Genomic DNA, 14,116 nt, shown 5'->3' with positions numbered 1-14,116 from the left:
CGAAGCAAAACATAGAAAATGGACTAGGCTGACGATTACACAAGGTCACCCAAATTTTCATTTCCTCTCTTTTCTAATCCTACCTCTTCCATTCTTTATCTTATGCTACTTTCTCTCTCTCTCTCTCTCTCTCTCTCTCTCTCTCTCTCTCTGTGTAATTACATGTCTTTTTGTTTTCATCTGTTGACTAATTTCTTACTTTTATTTTTCTTTTTTTTTCAAAGATTTCAATTTGTATATGGTTAGTAATAAAATGTAGGAAACATGAGTGGTTTTCATATGATATGAATCATAGGTTGTAAAAACCTTAGATACAGATGTCTGATAAATGCTTCCTTGCATTAAAGCACATTGCAGAAGTGAAAACTCATAGAACTTGTACACACTCTGTATTTCTCATGTATCTTCATGGTACTAGCAGGATCATAAATCTCACTTTTCAAAGTTGGCAAAGTGAGGATGTTGGTTCTCAAAGCTAGAGATGAAGTATATCATTTCTTTTTGCTGCATTTTTATTTGTTAAACATTTTATTTAACAAGTTATATCTCCTCCCCCACCTTCTAATAAGATTAGAATTAAGTCAGTTTAGAGGGAAGTTGAAGAAATAATTCCCATGAAGCAAATGAAAATGGATTGGGTTCTTTGTATATCTTTGGAAAACATGTAGTCCAATGTAATTTCTAAATAATTTCATAGAGTTTTTCTATAATTTTTTTGTAACCAACATAATGAGAAGGCCTCTTCAGCATATACATTTTATCTCTTTTTACATATATTATTTGAAGAGATATTTCAAAGTAACAGGCTGAAGTATCGATGGAGAAGAATTAATTAATGAGGCTTTTCAAGCTGGTGCCAGGGCTCTTGGCTACCATGACAAAAGGAAAGGATTCTTCTAGTGGTCAAGGGGATGAGAATGGTAAGAAGATGAAGAGAATGGGGAGGTTTCAATAGAGGTAACGGAAGAAGAGAAAAGGGTTTGATGGAAAATTATTGATACATTTGAACTTAAAGAGAATGAATGGATACAATCACTGTATCAATAGAATGAGGGATGTCCACCGCATGTTTGATAAAAGTTCTCTTTGATTAGGGTTTTTAATATGATGAAAAAGTTCTAATACTCAATTTTAGGTGTAATAAAAAATAACAAAAACCCCTCGTAAGAAATAAACTTAAAATCATATTTGATAATTCAATGAATTTGAAGTAATTTAATTACTTTCAAATTTTAATATCATTGCTTTTTATTTGTTTGCTTTTTAAACACTTTCATAGTTTTTGTACTCAAATTAAAGCACCAATAAGGAATTAGTATATAAGTTAAGGGTGATTAAGATGCTTATTGATGTTATTTGGGAATTTTTAAGATTTAAAAATTTAAAAATAATGTGTAATTTCACGTTTTTTAGGTGTTAATAATTTTTTTCATCAATGTTGGTTTTTTTCTTAATTGGATGAGATTCAATTTACATATTAACTTCTACCCTAACATAAAAAAAAAAAAAAAAAAAAAACTAATATCAAATCTTTACCACGATTTCTGTCAGGAACAAACTCCTAAAAGCCACCCTCTCCGACTCCGACAGAGAACTCCAAACCACCACAATCTCTTCTCTAGCATCCAACAAAAAATCAATCCTCTTCGTCATCCCAGGCGCCTTCACCCCAACATGGTCTCAAAAACACCTTTCAAGCTTCGTGGAGAAATTGGAAAAGCTAAAGTCAAAAGGGGTCGATACAATCGCATGCATATTAGTGAATGATGTTTTGTGATGAGAGCATGAAAGGAGAATTTGGTATAAAAGATGATGATGGAGTGTGCTCTCGTCTAATGGGAATGGGGATTTTACAAAGGCAATTGGGTGAGAGTTGGATTTGAGTGATCAAACTAGTTGGGCTAGGAGTGAGGTCAAGGAGGTATGTATTATTGATGAAGATGGGTTTGTTAAGGTTTTTAATTTGCAGGAAGGAGGAGCTTTTACTTTTAGTGGAGCTGATGATATGCTTAAAGCTCTTTGAATTTTCTTTTGCTTTCAATTTACTTTGATTTTGGGTTCCTCTCCAGCTAATAAATTATAAAAACCTTGAATCCTTGTGTTCTGTTATACAATGGGGAGGAGTTTTCTTCTTGTCTTTTATCAAGTAATGATTTAAAAGGTTTTTGCCGAAGTTAGTGTTTTTAGTGGGCGAGTATGGTGCAGACTAGTGGTTAGGGTTTTATGTCTATTAAAGAGTAGGAGAGTTTTTTTTCTTTTGATTTTTCTTCTATTCTCTCCCTCTCTCATTTATGGTATGTAACTTGAGCGGCAATTTTGTAATTTTAACTTGAGTTCCTCTCTGGTTAAACTGTCCAAACTTTTTAGTTGATTTTTTTTATGCATGAAAATGAGGATTTAAATTATTACACAATTTAATTATAATTTCCAAGAAGGGTTGTTATATGTTTCCTTTGATCCATCTATTGTAACTTGCTAAATGTGCTAGAAGTTATTAGAAGTAAAACAGCTTAAATGTAGCAAGCACCCTCAATGAAATCCCATGCAATTGGACGGTGCTAACGAAATCACCTCTGCGCCTGTGATGAACAACAAATTAAATAAGCCAGAATTGATGAAGGCAAATTTTGATGATTGTTAGAGAGAGGATCACACGAAAGTGTTCATATGAAGTTGTTGGTGCTCGGTCGTGATCAAGAGGTTGTCTATGTGCTGCTTCACTGAAATTTTTAGAGAAGAAGACATTAGGCAATTAAGGTTAGGGCAGAATGGGCTAATACATGGGCGTAAAGTTTCTAACCATGTCCATGTAAGATAATCTGTTTCCTTACAGAATAGTTGGTGAAAAGTCAATGAATTAATCGAATCGATTAGGCCACCTGTGACAGAACTTGAACTTGAGGTTCTTGGAAATTTCACTTTTTTTAAATGTTGCGACAATCAGTACACGAGGAAACTTCCCCTTTGGCTTTCTCTGGACATTCTCAATATATTCTTTTCTTGCCAACGACAGAACAGGTTAAATGAGAATGTTAAGATTCCTCGATTGTTAACAACAAATGGGCGGGTGTCCTGGCTTATACTTCGATATTGGCAAGAAAGCCAGAGGTATGATTAATTACCACCTCCGGCTCTGACCCTCTTAATCTCATCTTTGTTTGTCTATTACAACTTCACTTCCCTCGATATGTGTTTTGCTTGTTTCATTTTTGTTCTTCTGAATCAGATGTTCTCTACAAAGATTATGCTCAGCAGCCACCAACATACTTCAATTACCAATGCTTCAAGTGGAATTTCGATCTTTCCTGTGAAAGTAATTAACCTGTCTCCCTCTTCATTAAGATTTTCAATTATGATGAGTTTCATCCTTACTTTTCATGCATTGTCTCGTGCCTTCATTACTGTCTTCTGAAGAATTGGATGTGTACCTTATGCGTGCCTGTTGCTTCAATTTGCATGAATGCGGAACAGAGTAATTAGAAATGGTGTTGAGAGTGTAGAAACTACACCCTGCATCACTCGCATCTAGTTTCTGACTTCTCAGGTTTGATATTCCTGCATTTTTTGAACTTTGATGGAGATTAATCTATATATGGTTAATTATAATTAAGTTCCTTTGTAACTTTGAGATCATCAGATAGATTATCTCATAGTTTTCACATTTACAGTCGGTTGTCATAGGTTTCCCTCCCCTCAGTGATCTGCATTCGATAGTGTAATGCATATGCTTCATTGCTCTGTATAGGCAGCCAGATGGGTAGAGCATACGGGCATTTCGTAGCTCAAATGAGTTTGAAAGAATGCATATAACCGGATCTGCCTGTCTTCTTTTTGTTCAACCCTGGAATCTGAACATGTTTTCCATCCAAGGTTGGATTTGGAAAAATAAAATATTGGGCTAATTATCTAATAATTGTCAACTTGTTGATTTTCATGATTCTTGCAGCTCAAGAAATTTTGCCAGGACTCACAACAGTTTTCAGATTTACAATTCCTGATTCTAGCAACGTAAGTAAGAAGCTGAGTCACCTTTAGCTACTCTTCTGAACATCTATTTACAGTCGTTAACGTCTTGAGACTGTTGACAACGAATTATTTCTCTATTTTCTGACATATTTTGGAGCATATTAAAGCATGACTCTCTGAGAAGTAGTCATCATGTTTAATGTCCTCTAAAGGCAATGGTGACTGCAATAACAGGTGGAAGTGAGATTCCTGCAAAACTATTTTGGGATTACATCAGGCGTTGGCGTGAAGGCATATCAACAAGGATCCTTCAAAGGAAATGGATATAACCCAATTGTAAATTTCTCTGGTGTGATTGGAAGCACTCTCTTCTCCCTTGGGACTGACATTAGCTTTGACATATCAACAAAGACATTTGACCAATTCACTGCCGGTTTAAGCTTCAACAGTCCCTTCCTTATTACCTCCTTGACATTGTGAGCAATCTTGTGCCAAAATTGAGGAACAAAAAGAAGTTATCTTTTTGCTGTCTAAACATTTCTTATACTGCAGGGATGATAAACTCGACACTTTAAAAGCTTCCTGTTATCGCGAATTGAACCCTCTCACCAGGACTGCCATTGCAGCAGAATTGAAGCATAGCTCGTTGTTGAATGGGTCAACAACACTGACAATTGGAGCGCAGCACGCGTTGTTTCCATTTACATTGATTAAGGCTCGTGCAAACACAGAGGCCAAAATAAATACACTTATTCGGCTAGAATTGTGGGAAAAAGTCCTCATATCCATGAATGGAGAGGTTGATTGCAGGGCCACAAACAAGATTTCGAAGATTGGACTTTCTGTGGCTCTCAGGGCCTGAATTTACATACAAGTTCATGTCTGTTTCTTAGCTAACAAGATGAATTTCCAAGAGTCTCCAGTGGGGGTGAGAAGCAGATGGATTACTTGAACTACTTCATACTTCGATATGTCATGTGATCTGCGTAACATGAAATAAATAAGCGAAAGCAAAGGCGACACCCAGATATTCCTATAATGTTATGACATGTCATTACTATGAGATATTTGCCATTTTATAGATTTCAAAACATTTGTTTGGACTTTTTCTTGGAATCAAATGGAGGGAAGATATAAATTATAAATTATAAAGGATCCTCCTTCAATCACTACAAACAGCTTCTCCATACAAGCACATGTCTGCCAAATTGTTTAAGCTTCAAGACTCCTTTCTCATACTGTCCTGGTTTACTATATTATGTGCGAAAGGCCGCGAGCAACGTAATTTTTTTTCTAGTAAGATGACCCAAGTGTTTTCAAAGAAGTAAAAAAAACCCGAGATTTTTACTAAACCACCAGAAGTTATTAAATATTGGCTTCTTGGTTTCTATATGGCTAATCAACTATATATACAACAGTTATTCACAACATCTCATTAATCCCTTGCCAACCCTTCTATAATAGTTGAGCATTAAGATAGTTTCTATTAATATCGTCGTAATGGGATTCATTTAAGTATTTTCATATGCAACAAAAGTTACAGATACCTCTAAACTAATTATTCCAGTGAGGTTTGGAAATTAGACAAACCTGAAGATTTCTAAAACAAGTATTCTGCTATTTTCCTATATTTCTTCAAAAACTTATCCTCGTGGATGCTTTTCATATTTGAGATAAGTTTTTCCAAGTCATTTTTGGAGCAACTCACATTTCTAATTGGTTGTAATTTACTATCATCCAGTCTTAGGCAATCTCTTTATAACAGCTGTAAGGATTTAAAATCCAACTTGTATTCAATAAAGGTCATCTCTTTAATGGTGGCCATTTTATCAACCCTTAAAGATGTTTTTTAGGGATGAGCATGTCTTAAAGCAACAATGCTTATTTATGAAACATACATCCTACAGACAAGTTCTATATCTTTTTATATGAGATATTGAGCTAGGCATTATCTAGTCTCAAAGGGATCTTTTGTTGTCCCAATGATTACCCTCATGAAATTAATATAAGGGGCTCAGTAGATAGTGGGATTGCACGTATATCAAATACTACCAATCAAAGTACTGAACAAAAAGTCAAATGATTTCATGAACATAAACCCTAACCAAAAGTCATAGGGTAAATCACAACTTCCCCACCTAACCTAAAGTTTCCATGTATGTGCATTCCAAAGTGATATATCACAAATAGACTAGTGATGCATGAAGACATTCATGTATATCCAACGTATATGCATGAGTAGGATAAAACATGTTAAAGTGTAAATAAGTAAAAAAAAAAAAAAAAAAAAGAAGTAAGCCAAATGTGAAAATTAAATCACATGCTATATAAAACACACAAAGTCTAATCCAATACTATAAAAAATAGAAGGTCCTCGATGAAGTCATTATTATGTTGCATGCGTGTGCGCGCACGTTGCAGCATCAGATCAAGGAAGTCACCACCTAGTAGTTTGATTCAGGGTTACTAGGAGACCCGGGTGGACTGGTCTTATCTGAAATTCCAAGTTAAGAAACTGATTGTGGCTATGGAAGATATTAACACCCATAGTACACCTTACTTGAGGTAACTTGTATTGTATAGTTTGGATGTGGTTTAAAAGTGTGATGGATTCCTAATCGATGGTTTGTGTATGGCTTAGAACATAGATAAGCTCATGAATAAATCTGGCGTTTCAAATTTATTATGGGCTCGTATACCCATGTAAATTCTTATTGGAATAATCTATGTAGGTGCCCTAACAAGGTTCACTTATACTAGAATGCGAAAGTGTTTTCTACAATTTATACATTGTGATGAAAAATACTCTCAATTAAAATTGATAAATAACCAAAATAATTATAAGAATTTTCTAGTCAACTCATGATACTTATATAACAGCCTACTGGTAGGTCCATCATTTATACCATAATATTGACCATTAATTTTTAGGAATTAAAATTTTTAGGAGTATTACAATATTGGTAAGATCCTTAAGGAATTTTACAATCTTATTGTAAATTGCAAAGAAAATGTAATATTGTCAAAATGGACTTAAAGGTGTGTTTGCTAAACATGCTTAAAATAAGAATAAAAACACAACAAACTCTACCAAAAAAACATCAGATTATTCCAACACCAAAATCAAACCAAAAAATACAAGATAAGCTCAAACAACATCAAAAGAGGTTTAAAAATTAAAAAAGCATAAATAGGCAAGCAGCATTGACTCCACCCTTGATTACATGGTTTTATACCTGCTTCAAGCTTGTTGGCTATGGACTGCTATTTTCCTTCTCTTTCCTTCCAAAACTTATTATACCTTCTATGTGAGGCTTTTGAACATTAACACCAAGATCTTTTCATTATATGTTTCTCCATGTTTTTCCTCTCTCTTTTCTTCATTTTCCAAGAGTTATTTATAGTGTTTTCCTAGTGTTCTTGATAGTTTCAAACATAGATTGATCAAAGCTTAGCCTCTAATAAAAAAGATATGGTTTTAGACAAATGTTAATAGCTAAAACCTTTGTCCTTCAATGGTTTTGGAATGGTAATTTTGTAACAAATCTACCTAAGTGATGTTTTTTTTTTTTTTTTTTTTGACAATGGCATGCCTCCATCACCTTTTGATTTTAGATGAAAGTTTTGTGACTCATGATAAGAACCCTTTGGGAATTTTGAAGTGTTAGCACATGAAAACATTAAGTGGTTTTACAAAAATAAGTATATTAGTTAAGGCCGACTGAGTTGATCAATTTTACAACTTCACCAAAACAAATCTAATGGATCTATTCTTGCTATATTTGGAGGTAAGTAACTTCACATTCATTCATTTAAAAGTGCAAACTTGATCAGCCGATAATTTGAAAATGTAATAATGACTTATTAGGGACAAAATGTTGTTGAGTTCATTGAAGAAAATGAGATGTAAACATTTGATAGGATTGGCTATGTTTGTAAAGGGAGTGTTTATTAGTTGAATAATGGTGATTATAGCTCTAGAGGTGGTCAGAGACGCCATATTCATTCGCTTGAAGATGCATACTCGATCAGCTAAAACTGTCATAGAAGAAGCTAAACAATTGTCAAATGACACATCGTCTAAGTTAAACCCTAGAAATTAGGGTTTTAATTTGGGATTTGACAAATTTTATTTTAGTCTCTTTTCTTTTAATTGTTTTTAATTGCACCTGTAATTGCCTCTCAAACTTTTAATTTCATGCAATTTCATTCATGTCAAACTCAATCATCAACCTGAAATTTTAGCACCATTTTCATATTGGATCCTTAATTGACCATCAAACTTTCAATTCTTCAATTTGGCCCCCAATTTGATCAATCTCAGCACTTGCAATCAGGCATCCTTTTCAATTTGGTTTTTAGTTTTGGATTTATTCAATCAAGCTCTTAATTACTTATCAAACTTTAATATTCTTATAATTAAGCCTCTGATTCATCAATTAAAACTCCTAAAAAACCAATTAAGTCCCCGAACTTTAATTTGTTTTAATTAACACCCAAATTGACTCCAAAATTGATTTTCCTTGCAATCAAGTCCTCAATAAGATTAATTAAGCCTTTTAAAATTCTTATTAAGTCTTTACTTATCCAAATTTATATTTTTTTACCCTAAATAAAAATATTTTCACCAACAAGGCCCTTTGTCAATCAGAATTAAGTTGCCAACTTTGTCAATTTATACATTTTGGTCCTCCAGCTTTTTCACTTGTTATTTTGGTCATTCACCACCAACTTCGTCAATCTTCTAGTCTTTCTTCATATATATCCTCTTGTACTTTGGATTTTCTTTTTTATTTTTTCATTTTTCTTTTCTTGATTTTTATAGGGTCAAAGTGGGTAACATCAAACGTATTTGAATAATCAAGAGAGAATTCATCACCCTGTGTAAATTAGAAAAAAAAAAAAATTCTTCTATTCTCAAATAGTATTGATTGTGAAATTCTTGGATATGGTGGAATGAGTTTTGAAAAGAGTTTTAAAATCTTACTCAAATAATCAATGACTATAATGTTAAGAACTAAAATGATTTAATAAAGCAAACATATTTAATGCTATAATATTTAAATCAGAACATTCATGATGAAGGGATAATAATTACACCAAGAAACTAGTTACTAAAAAGTTAAGTGAAGTCATTTATAGTTTTTCTAATATTTGAGAGATCATGACAGGTTATTAGACATTGTACACTTGATCTTCAAATATAAAATCAATCAATTATTAAATTGATAATATATTAAATTGTTTAATTTATTTAATATTATTTTATTTAATATTATAATTTATATTTGGGTTAACTTATTAGGGAACCTAATTTGTCACACACATAAGAACTATTGGTTATAAATTAAAATGAAATGATTAATTAAGTGTGACTTGATTGTATATAAATTTGAGAAATTAAGGACTGGAATATAATTAATACATGAGTCTTACAATTCTAGACTTGAAAACAATCAAGTAAGGATTTAATTGAATAAATTTCTAAAATTAGCCTAAATAATATATGTGATATTATTTAATGGTCAAATTGATATATATTTTTTTATTTATAGGGTTTTTAGGTTTCCTTATAAATAGAATATTATGTCTCTTATATCCTATGAAAGGAAAAAAAAAAAAGTGAGAAAAATACAATACGTTAACACCTAAAACATTTAAAAAAAAAAAAAGAGTAACACTCTAAGATATAGCAATCATTCTCTTCTAAAAGGGTTTAAGAGATTTTTCATTGCTAGTTCGTGTAGATTACTGTTAAATGTCGGATACTTGGATGACTCGTCATTCAACAACACATCCTTAAATCAAATATTCAACACCGAAAAGAAAATCCAATCTTCAAATAATCTTTGCATAAACCTTAAACAACTATAGATTTATCAAATGAAATACTTAAAACTCCTAAAACATTTTATATTTATCATTTTTACTAAGTGTATATCTTTATATAAACCCAACTAAAACCCCAAGTGAAAACCCTAAAACAGCCACGAGCAAAATTCCCTTGTTTTTCATTATCATACTCGAAGCCCTTTCTAATGGTGTAGCCTCATCCTCCTGTCCCCAATATTTCCTTGGAACAAGTCTGTAACAATCCCTGCTGTTACTACTACTTTCCTTCTCTTCTAATAATATTTCATTATTGTTTTTTTGGTCACCGATAGTGTTAGGCTGGTTTAGATCAGGCTCATCGGACGTTTCTTCGGACGTTTCTTCAGACGTTTCTTCTTGCTTTGGAACAGTTACATACAGAATCTCACCATCAAGTTTTCCAGTGATGTTATCAGTATCTGAATTCTGTGGAAGCTTGAACGTTTGCTCGAAATATATACATTTGCTGTTGTTCACCAGCCTCTCTCCGCTCACCGTTAACTTCCCAGGGTCATCTACTTGAAGCTTCACTTCTTCCTTTCTGAAATCTACAAATACAAATTTTATATATATATATATATATATATCAGTGAAACCGTTTTTAAAATGGTGGTTTAGTGTTTCGAGAGAAAAAGAAAGGCATTTATGTGATACAATTTGATTAATTTTGTAAGAAAAATTAATAAAATAACCTCGTATAATTTGATTATATAGCACTCTTAGCAGTATTATTTTGGTAGATGACTTTTGATACCTTTAATGTCTATATAATAACACTGTATTTTAACTTTTTTATATTTTAGACTAAATCTTCCATTTGTTCTTAGAAATGTAATTTCTTCCAAATATTCTTGAGTATGCCACCATTCTTCAATCTATCCATTTGTCATGTTTTTCTATCAAAATTAACATCAATACTCTCATGTGAAAAGCTCAAATCCCACTTAATTTATTGAATAAATAAATAAATAATCGAATTTTAATACAACATGCATGACAATTGATCAGTTCTTTTTATAAATTAGGTTGGTGCTAACATTTGATCTTATATATATGATGGATAAGAGTATCTACTAGATAGATTGAGAAATGATACAAATATTCAAGATTTGATTTAAAATATAAAAAAAATAAGTTAATTTGAGGTAAATCCTCCAATTTATTATTTGATCTTTTCTTGGAGTCATGAGTGGTCTGCAAAATCAGATTAGGATCACGCATTACGTAAAGGCATGCATGAACATAATCATAGATTGAGCCTTAATTACTTTAAAACAGAAGAAGAAATTATTAAATTATGATGATGATCAAACGAATGAACGGTCTTCATGAATTATTATAATTATAAGAGTATATACCAGGAAGATGAACGAGAAGACAGTGGCTATTCGGGTCCTCCGTCCAAGCCGAAGAAGGAACGTACTCTTCAACAAGGTGGTGACGCGAGCGTGTTCTCTCTGCAATCCCTCCCGGTCTCACTCCTCCAATATTCGCCATTGCAAGAAAAGATCAGGCTAGCTAACGGACGGAAGTAGTGTTGGCTAGCTAGCTATAGCTTGATAATTTATAAACGCAGGGCTGCTGTATATATATATATATAAAATGAACTTGGCCTCTTCCTTATGTCTACGCAAAAACGTCGTGAATCCAAGTTTATTATTTTATGTTCATACTCATACACAGCTTTCCTTGTGGGATTGTTCATCTGTTATTCCAAGCTTTTCCTGTTGGGGAGTTCAAGTGCAGGCGGCGGTTCTAAATCTGTAGAGTTTCTTAATTATTGCAAAGACGGAAAAGGATTATTCTTTGCTTTTTCTTGTGTCCAAAACCCTTTTCTTTCCCATGGAATACGTGTACATTAATGCACTCAAGCTGTTATTTAATACGCATGCTTGTGTTATTTTAACCATGCAGAATTAATTCTTCAAAGTTGGAAAATCGAGATGTATTTGGACCTTTTTTCCCTTTCTTTTTTTTTTTTTTTTTTGAGAAGTGATATGACTGACATTGCATCGTGTCACTGAATGCAGATTGGGTGTGTGTGTGTGTGTGTGTGTGTGTGTGTGTAGAGGTCGAATCACCTTGAGCACCTTAATAAATATAGATGCTCCCCTCCTTATCTTTTAATATATATATATATATATATATATATATATATATATATATATATATATATATATATATATTCTACGTACAACCTGCCTCTCTGAAGTGTTATTTAGCAAGTAACAAATGATGGAAGATGAATAAAAATGTGAAAGAAACTTAAACATAGTTTCATTTCATAGGAGGAGATGGATATAAAAATACTGAATGAAAATATTTTTTAGTGATGTATTATTTTAATTTATTAAATATTTAACTATTTCTACTGTAGTTATTATCTCACCCACTGTGGATTTATTATATATTTAACATAGTTTCTTTCCTTTTGGATTTGTAATTTCCATTCTTTTTTTTTCCTACTCTTTTTTCTTTTTTGAATCTAGAAGTTTTAATCTTCTTTCCTTATTGATCATGTTCCCTCTCTATTTGTATATTGGATCTTGATGAGCGGGATAAAACCGTTCAACCATGGAAATTTGTATATCCAATCTTGTGGCATTTTTTAAAACCAAAAAAAAAAAAATGAATATAGGTGTGATGTTTCTTAGGATTAACTAGCTTATATGAACATGATATGCTTCAATGGATCATATCATAATTATTTTTAAACGTAAAAAAATATATAAATCTTAGAAAAGTTTTTGGTATATATTGTCATTAAATCTAAAAATATAATTATTTTGACATGTTTTTTTATCAAGATAAATATTCTTATTAACTTGTCTCTTGTTTATCTTAATCATTACAATATTTTTAATTGGAATTGTTTCTATTTTATTTTCAAAAAGAAATATTTTATAATTGTTAACAATCTTAAAATAGTATGTTTATATATTATGCGATGAGAAGCAAAAAAAAAATAATAATGTTATAAAATCAGGTTCAAATCAATTTAAAATTTTTTATTATTATAAAACAAATTCAATCAAATTTTCATGAATAATTTTTTTATTAATAATATTATTTTAAGATCAGATACATAATAATTGAGAAAATATTATTAAAAATAAAATAAAAATTTATAATAGTATTTAAAAATCATGTTAAAATTAAAAAGCAGGTGAATCTAATAAAAAAAATTTGAAGTGACAAAAAAACTTAAGAAGAAAAAAAGAAAAAGAAAGAAAAAGACAACAAAGGGTCAAGCTAGGCCGGGCGTGTGGTATTCTTTATTTTATTTTATTTTAAATTAATTTTTTCTTAAAAGAATATGTTGCACTTTAAAAAAAGTTGCATTAACCAACATTAAAACACGTGACCTCAAGGTTGTCTCTCGCACTTAACCAACTAAGCTGAGGCTTGGACTTGTTCTTAAACGATTTAAAATATATATTAAGATGCTTATTATTCACATGATAGTAAATCACGGCTTTTATTCATGATCCTTCTAATACTTCATTTCTTAAATTATTTTCCATGAAATTTTTTTTTAAAAAATCAAATGGATATTAACATGGATTAAGGCCCAATAAAAACTTGAGGTACATAAATATAATTATTAAGAAAGATATGATGTAAGATAAGTGATTAAGAGGGTGTTTAGTTTTATGATTACAACTGAGGTTAGATTGAAACATATTTAGTTAGGTTTGAACCATCTTTTTTTTTTTTTTATTGTGTGACCAATTAAAAATTAAGGTTTAACCTTATAATATTTAGAAATGCGGTTGCAAAACGAGTTTCTAAAAAATTTAATTTTTTTATTTTATAAAAGATTAATTTTTTATATATATTTTAGATCGTTTTGATACGTTAATCTTAAAAATAATTTTAAAAAAATAAAAAATATATATTATTTTGATATATTTCAGCATAAAAAATACTTTAAAAATCAACCACAATCATATTCTCAAAACTCTCTCTCAACTCTCCATTGACCAAAAAAAAAAAACCACAAAAAATTCAAATGATATAACCATTGGAAAAAATCCCAAAACAACTCTCATTAATTAGATCTCAAATCTTATCCAACAGCATTGCTAAGCACTATTAAGCACCTTTATATTACTTTGAGATTTTCCTTGCAAGATTAATCATATAAAAGATTTAGTGATCTAATCTCATTCATAAAAAAATAAGCAGTCATTAATTATTATTTTTTTTAATTTCATATCTCATATCCTCTCACTTCCTTTTTCAATCTTTCTCAAATCAAATGAAATTTAACTTAGAT

General features: G+C 31.2%; 1 protein-coding gene, 1 non-coding gene and 1 pseudogene across 2 annotated transcripts; 2 read left to right on the top strand and 1 right to left on the bottom strand.

The window, feature by feature from the left end:
- Positions 1–1,522: 1,522 nt before the first annotated feature.
- Positions 1,523–2,343, top strand: LOC140956231 (peroxiredoxin-2E, chloroplastic-like; annotated as a pseudogene).
- A 147-nt stretch (positions 2,344–2,490) lies between these two features.
- LOC118028986 (mitochondrial outer membrane protein porin of 36 kDa) lies at positions 2,491–5,069 on the top strand. Its single transcript, XM_035032743.2, has 5 exons — positions 2,491–3,108; positions 3,227–3,313; positions 3,947–4,008; positions 4,201–4,442; positions 4,519–5,069. The coding sequence occupies exons 1-5, from the start codon at positions 3,060–3,062 to the stop codon at positions 4,826–4,828; spliced, it is 750 nt and encodes a 249-aa protein (XP_034888634.1). The 5' UTR covers positions 2,491–3,059; the 3' UTR covers positions 4,829–5,069.
- Positions 5,070–9,814: 4,745 nt separating this feature from the next.
- Positions 9,815–11,396, bottom strand: LOC118028987 (uncharacterized). The gene is made up of 2 exons (XR_012171328.1): positions 11,196–11,396; positions 9,815–10,385 (listed from the first exon to the last, which is right to left on the bottom strand). It is a non-coding gene; the product is annotated as an uncharacterized protein (transcript).
- Between the last annotated feature and the right edge of the window lie 2,720 nt (positions 11,397–14,116).

This window comes from Populus alba, chromosome 12 (genome assembly GCF_005239225.2).
Source record: "Populus alba chromosome 12, ASM523922v2, whole genome shotgun sequence".
NCBI classification, from domain to species: domain Eukaryota; kingdom Viridiplantae; phylum Streptophyta; class Magnoliopsida; order Malpighiales; family Salicaceae; genus Populus; species Populus alba.
Note: the sequence above shows the minus strand (reverse complement) of the source record. Positions and strands in the feature narration are given on the sequence as shown.